At 47.4% G+C, this 7,437-nt stretch overlaps 1 protein-coding gene across 1 annotated transcript in view; it reads right to left on the reverse strand.

Annotated features, from left to right (window-relative positions):
• Window positions 1–6,237, reverse strand: part of LOC149997774 (NACHT, LRR and PYD domains-containing protein 1-like) — a 37,449-nt gene extending 31,212 nt beyond the window's left edge. Inside the window, exons 1-3 of the mRNA XM_090257501.1 lie at window positions 6,153–6,237; window positions 3,701–5,327; window positions 1,898–2,068 (exon numbers count right to left, since the gene is read on the reverse strand). Of these exons, the coding sequence (XP_090113627.1) occupies window positions 1,898–2,068; window positions 3,701–5,327; window positions 6,153–6,237 (1,883 nt within the window). The remainder of the gene's footprint in view (window positions 1–1,897; window positions 2,069–3,700; window positions 5,328–6,152) is intronic.
• Window positions 6,238–7,437: the final 1,200 nt, after the last annotated feature.

Here is a 7,437-nt window from a genome sequence, read left to right on the forward strand (position 1 = left end):
CATTATCAACATTGGACATCCAAGCAGCTCTGCCTGTTCCTCTTCACCTCCCCTGACCCTGCATTCACAGATCTTTTTACTACCCTTTTAAGAATTTCACGTTGTTGGGGTCATACAGTATGTAGCCTTTTGGATTGTCTTTTTTTACCTAGTAATACACATTTATTTTTTCTCATGTCTTTTTATAGCTTTATGGCTCATTTTTTCCCCACAGTAAATAATATTCCATTGTATGGATGTACCACACTTTATTTACCTGCTCACCTACCGAAGGACATCTTGGTTGCTCTCCAGTTTTGGCAATTATAAATAAAGGTGATACAAAAACCCATATACAGGTTTTTGTGTGGACATAGGTTTTCAGCTCACTGGGGTAAATAACAAAAAACACAATTTCTGGACAATATGGTAAGGGCCTATTTGGTTCTGTAGAAATCTACAAAGAGGCCTTTCACTTTGCATTCCCACCAGGAATGTATGAGAGCTTCTGTTGCTTGACAAACAGTCAGCATTTGGTGTTGTCTTGTTTTTGATTTTGGCCATTCTAATGGGTGTGTAGTTTTTTCTTTCATCTTCTTTTTAAAACCCAGGCATCGCTATCTATACGTTTCTGTCTAAGCACTGATTTAGCTGCATCAAATAAGTTTTGGTATATAGTGTTTTTGTTTTCATTCATCTCAAAATATTTTTAAATGTCTCCTGTGACTTCTTTGACCCATTGTTTATTTAGGGGTATGTTGTTTTATTTCTGTGTATGTATGAAATTCCTAAAATTCCTTCTGATGCTATCCAATTTTATTCCATTATGTTCAGATAATAGAAATAATATAATTTCAATTTCTAAAAATTTGTTGAGACTTGTTTTATGGGGGCATCTTATTTTTGCCCCACAGAGCTTTATTGATACAGGCTTGACTATTCCTTTTGGGTACCTCAAAAGACCTTGAAATAAGCATGCACGAGATGACACCCATGACATCCCATCCCCCACCCCCTGCTCTCCCAGTGTTTCCCATCTCAGTGAAGGTGCCACCGTCCCATGCGTTCCTCTGGCCTGAAACCAAGATCATCTTTTATGTCTCCATCTTCCTTTCTCCGTGAACCCAGTCCATTACTCATTCTGGTTTATTTTCCTTTATTTCAGATCTCTTCAATTCCCTCACTTTTTCTATTTCCATGGCCAACACAGTAGGTCAAAATATCACCATTTCTTGCAGAAAATATTTTAATTTCCCTTAGTCTGAGCTCTAACATCTTTATAGGAACAACTGAAGCTTCTCTATGAAGTAGTTTCCAAACCTCTGCTTCTGCTCTCCTCCATTCAGTTTTTAATATTGCGGTGTTTTTCTACTTTGAAAATGAACTGACCCAATGAACCTTTTGATTATCATCACATTGCATTAGAAAACAACCCCAAATTCCATCAGGGCCTTGCACAGAGGGCCTGGCTGCATGGTCTCTGCAGCCCCTGTTGCTCCTTGCTCTCCGTCCTCCAGCCTCACTGGCCTACTTCTGAGTCCATGACAGCCCTTCCTCCCTTCTGTCACAGGGCCTTTGAGCTTTCTTCCCTCCTGTGTCACTTGGGTAAATTCTCTGTATTCTTCAGATGTCCTTCAATATTCACTTTCTTAAGGTCATTTCCCTCGGGAGGCCCTTATCGGGGCTGTGATTACACGTGTGTGTGTGGTTAATGGTAATCACTTGCCAGCTCTGTGGAAATGGGATCCTGTCTGTGTTTGATCATTGCGGTGGCCATGGCCCCTGGCATTGTGCATGGCCAGGGAGGGGCTCAATGAATACTTGTTAATACAAAGGCCACACACCCATCCTAGACACGACTTCCATCTTGGGTCTCCTGTCCATCTGTGTTTCAGAACAGAACCGGGGCCAGACTCACCTCAGGGTCCTCAGGTCGCAGCAAGGACCTTTCAGAGCCTCACACAGATGCTTGATTGCGGAGCAGCTCAGGAAGTTTCCACTCAGGTCCAGCTCCTGCAGGTTCCCAGGGGCATTGAGAACGGAGAAGAACATCTTCCACCCGGCATCTGTAAATGTGGCCAAGCTGGACCTGAGGGAGAGTGAGAGAGGGACAGGAAAGGTGAGACCTGTGTCGGGGGTGAGGGGGAGTGTTATGTGCACAACCCTGCACACACAGTGGGGTTCAGACCCTCTAAGCGCCAGGCTGCAGTGGGCAAGGCTATCCCCAGGGCTGAATAGCCTCCGCAACTGCCCGTCCGCTCCCACCACCCCGGGCTATGTGTCCCTCTTCTGTGTGGCTTCTGATTGTATAGCCAGCCCTTGTCATTCTGTACTGCAGTGTTCATTTTCTGGGTCTGTTTCTGCCTCCACCTGGGACATTCTTGCAGGTAGGGGCAGATACTGTTCATATTTTTTATCTTCAGTGCCCAGTACAGGGCCTGGCACAGAGCTTGGGGATATAGACAGTCTTCTTCTCACCAATGCAGACAGGTCTTTCTTCCTGTGGCACAGAAGTTGTGAGGTCCCAGTTTCTGGAAAGGAAAGGAGGAGACAGGAGGAGGGAACACAGTCTGGGATAGGTAGTCTAAGGATTCTGGGATAGGTAGTTTAAAGATTCTAGGATAGGCAGTTTAAAGATAACTTTGTATGATAGCTGGTGGGGTTGGAGGAGGTTAGGGGTTAGAAGGATTGAGAAAAAAGAAAAAGGACTCATGGGCATGGACAATAGTGTGGTGGTTGCTGGCTGGGAGGGTTATAAGGGGACAAAATAGTAATGGAAAAATATACAATAAAGATAGAATAAAAAAAGACAATTTTGTGATGGGATTGTTGTATATGAGACTATCTGCTGCCATCAGCTTGAGTGGGACACTATCCCCTCTCAGGATAACAAGACAGAGAGAGGTCCCCGGAGAGAGACGGCAAAGGGGGGTGTCTCAGAGGAGGACATTTGCTGGATGTGGGGAGAGGATGATGGGCTTTGTCAGGGAGTTTTAGTGTACATTACCTTGTATAATTTCTACCAATTTAAATTCTACATTTTCATACACTAAGTGATTTTATCTAATATAAAGGCACAATGATTCAAACTCTATTTCAAGTTGCAAACTTGAGGGGAACTGGGAGGTGGAAGTTAACATTGTTGCTGGGCTTAGACAGTGGCTGGAGACAGCTACTCCGTCATTCTCAGGTGGAAGGTTTCAGAGGCGTCCCTGAGGCAATTGTGCATCATTGACACAAACAAGTAAATTGGTTTTGCGGAGAAAAATAGACTTTTTTTTTGAGACACGTTCTGAAGTGATGGGAGAAGATCTCAGGGCCAATGTCATAGTCAATAGACATCAAGGGGCTGCCTGAAGCAGCTGAGTAAGCAGTGCCTGGAGGGAAGTACATTAAGAGGGAGAAGCAGAGGCAGTTGGGCTGAGTGGATGGGAGCTGACGTGAGCCTGGGGGTGGATGTGCGCCAGGAGAGAAGGTGGCCACCATGGCAGAGACAGGAGGAGAAGCAGCAGTCCAAGGCAGGGCCACAGCGGGCTGCCCAGGAGCAGACTCTGCTGCAGAGGATCCTGGATGGACTGAGAATGGGAGTGAGATCTGGCCATCAGAAGTCCCTGGTGACCTCAGTCCTTTAGCCCCTGGGGCCAGGCTTAGTGAGAGTTCCTCTAGGGCCCAGGACAGGGGGAACAACAGGGGAGCTGGGGAGAGGGGAGGGGGCACTCACAGAACTACACCCGAAGGCTCTCGTGCTCGTCTGTGCGGTCTACCCTTATCCAGGTGAAGCCCCGTTATGCAGTGGCCGAATTTAATGCAGAAAGTGAACACCAGGAGCTCCATGTCAGTTTGGACATATATCCTCATTCCAGGGAAACTGGACATTATCTCTGTCAAAAAACTTCTGTCCTGAATCTCATAAAAGCAGTGGAGCAGGTGCCAGCAATATGGCCTTAGGTCTGAATGTTTGAGGTCAAACTCCATCTTGGCCAAGCTCAGCAGTGTGCGATGCCGGTCCCGAGACAGCTTGCATTGGAAGATGCTCTCCATCTCTCTCATCCCCTGCTCACTCAGAAGGCCAAATAGGAAACATGCGGTTGGTTCCCCAAACAGGTCACGCATGGCATACACTTCTGTCAACTCTCTCACACTTCTCGTGCTAGTAAACCAATCACCTTTCTCCATCTCATCCCCGAGAGCACAGGACATGGCTGCAAAGAACTCCTGGAAACACAGGTGAGTGAAACTGTAGCTCAGCGAGGTTGGGTGCTTCTGAAGAACACCCATCTTTAAGAGAGTGGAGGTGATGTCCTCATCTAACCCGTGTTCCCTGAGGTCCTCTGGGCTGAACAGGGTCTTTCCTTGCCAGGTGGCCTCAGCAGCCAGAGAGCAGAAGCCCCTCAGCTTAGTCCCGAGGGACTGAACTTGGAGAACGTGGAAAAAGTAGTGCAGACAGAGGTCTGTGGTCGTCTGGGAGGTCAGTCCGAGTTCTTCCTTCTGTTCCATCTGCTGCTTCAGGCACGTGCAGACCAGCCAGGAGACCAGGGGACTGAAACACATGGTGAAGAGTGTCGGGTTGAATGTAACAGACCTAAAGGCCCTATTTGCTGGGCCTTTTGCTCTGAAGTAGTTGTGAAAATATTCCTTTCTGTTTGTCTCAGAGAATCCGAGGACCTCCACCCAGCGTGGCTGCTGCAGAGAAGGAATGAGCTTCCGCAGAGCTGTGGTCCGAGCTGTGATGAGCAGGGAAGCCTCGGGAAATGAGGTTTTCTTCAGCAACGTGCCCAGCCATGTGTTCACCTGCTGCTGCTGGCTCCAGTGCAGAGGGTGCTCAGAACTGTCCTCCTCCAAGTCCAATTTTACTCCATCTAAGTTATCAAGAATGAAGAGCAGCTGCTTCGGCTGAGACAGGATCTGCCCAAATGGAGCTGCAGGGCCAGCACTGACTCTTGTCATGAGCTCAGCAAGACTCATGGCCTCGGACTGGGCCAGCTCTCTGCAGTTGACGTAGAAGACGTGCTGGAAGCGGTCCCTGAACTGCCGGCCTTCCTCCCAGACTCTCCTCACCTGTCTGGCCACTGCTGACTTCCCGATCCCAGCAACCCCATGCAGTATGACTGTGGGAGGCTTTTTCTGGGATCCCAGGCCTGGGCCAAATAAGTCTCTGACCTCAATAAAATATTTTTGACCCTCTATCACCTTATGTTCCCTCTTCCAGAATGGGAAATCACAGCCTCTGGGTTGAGGTGTTTGTAGAAGTAGCAGCTGCGTGAATTTTGGGTGGAAATCTTCATTTTCCGATGACCGTGATGGGCAGGGACTCTCTCTCTGTTGCTTCTGAAATTTTTCTGTGGTTTCTAAGTAAGAAAGGGGAAGATGGAACATAAAAGTATAGGATAAATTTGTTCATCTGTTTCTCACTTATTTGTTCAACAACTGTTTTCTGCACCCACTCCAAGCCACACCCTGTGCTGGCTGCTGAGACTGGTAGTCTTGCCAGGTCAGTGGAGGGAAACATGGACTTCTGGGGAGAAGAAGCCAGCTCAAGTCTTGACCAAATTCTTCTCACCGTGTGATGTTTCTTCATTCTGCAAATATTTAACAATGGCTTACACTGCCAGGCCCTGCTCTGTGCTCTCATTAATTCCATGACCTGACCTATTATCTCCATTGAGCGTTAGTTTTTTCTTTGCCTTTTTTTTAAAGATTGTATTTTTATTTATTTTTAGAGAGGCGAAGAAAAGTAGAGAGAGGGAGAAACATTGATGTACAAGAGAAACATCAATTTGTTGCTTCTCAGAGTTCCTCAGCCGGGACCTGGCCTGCAACCCAGGTATGTGCCCTGACTGGAAATCAACTGGCGACCTTTCAGTTCACAGGCTGGTGAACTGAGCCACACAAGCCAGGGTGAGCATCAGTTTGTTCATCTGTAATTGTGAGTGGTCACGGCAGAGTGAAGGGGCTAGTGGATGGTGTAGCAGATCCTATGGTTCCTGACAGCACCCCCTCTGCACCCTCCACCAAGGCGCAAGCCAAGGACATTCTTCTACGAGCCCCTGCGGTTGTCTGCCTCAGGTCTCTCTCAATTAATGAGTGTGACAGGCCGGAACCCCTGGGGAGTTCATGCTCCAGGAGGAGCACTCAGCCGATGACAGATGGCAGTTCCTTGTCCCCCAGAAGACCCGACTCCGAGGTGTGCTCTGCACGGTCTCCTGAAGGTGCCAGTGCATCGAGCCTCAGATGCTCAGGGGCCAGCTGCTCCGTCATGCAGGTTTCATTGGCTTCCCCCTCCCTGTCTCACTGCTCTCTCCCAACGGTGCTTCCAGGCAATCAGTTCCCGAATGAGCCACTGGCTGTCCCATTTAGCGTCAGGTCTGCTTCTGTGGGAAAGCACCTGGACACTCCGGGAAGTGGTCTGTGGACTGTGAGGAGCCGAGCACTGAGCACAGTCAGGGACTGTCCCCTGGGAGGGATCTCATTTCTTAGCTGAGATTTCAAGCAGAATTACTGTTACGACCCCCTTCCCTTCTTTCCTTTAGAGTATCTTGAGTGCCTTTCACTTTTTTTTCTTTTTAACTAAATGTTTGAGATGACTCAAGTAGCTCACCTGGGATCCTGGTGCCCAGTTCATTTTGAGAAATCTGCTGAATCTCCAGAGTATGTGGGGTCAATTTCACCCTTAGCTTGGTGAGACTAGGGTATCGCCACCCCCACCTCTGGAATCATGATCTACAGATCCACTTTATCGTGCTGTGAGAACCTGTCTGGCCCTGTGAAGGTCTTCTCAGGCATCAGTTTGGCAGCTCTGGGTCATGGCCATGGCCTACCCTGCTCTGAATCCTGTGTCGGCCTGAGGTGCCCTGAGAGGGCTTTGGTCTTTTTGGTGCCATGTCCACCAAAATATCCTGCTTAATGGATCTGTTAGCATGCCATGTATCTAAATCCTCTTGTTTAATTAAATTCCCAAATTCTCCTCCTACCACCAATACCGCTAATAAGCTAAACATTAATATGCTTTTGACTAGGAATTGGCAAACTCAGGCCAAATCTAGATGGCCACATGTTGTACAACCTGTGACCTAAGAATGGTGGTTACATTTTAAAATAATTGAAGAAGCCAAAGAAGAATAATATTTCATGATGTGAAAATTGTATAAAATTCCAGACCTGCACAGAGATATGCACATCTAAGTATATGAAACTCATAGGTCCTGTTACCGATTCCACCCCCAAATGACCTCACTCATCACATTGTAACAAAATTGTCAGAAATCAAGGATGAAGGGAATATGAAAGCTGCAAGAGCAGAATGGCTCATCCCATATACGGCAACCCCCATACGGCTATGAGCAGATTTTTTCAGCAGAAAATTCACAGGCCTGGAGAGAGTGGGTGATATATTCAAAGTGCTGGAAGAAGAATAGCTGTTGGCTAAGAATAATTTAGCCAGCAAAGCTTCGGAAACAA

This window comes from Furipterus horrens, unplaced genomic scaffold (assembly GCF_987537825.1).
Source record: "Furipterus horrens unplaced genomic scaffold, mFurHor1.1.pri manual_scaffold_11, whole genome shotgun sequence".
Lineage (NCBI taxonomy): Eukaryota > Metazoa > Chordata > Mammalia > Chiroptera > Furipteridae > Furipterus > Furipterus horrens.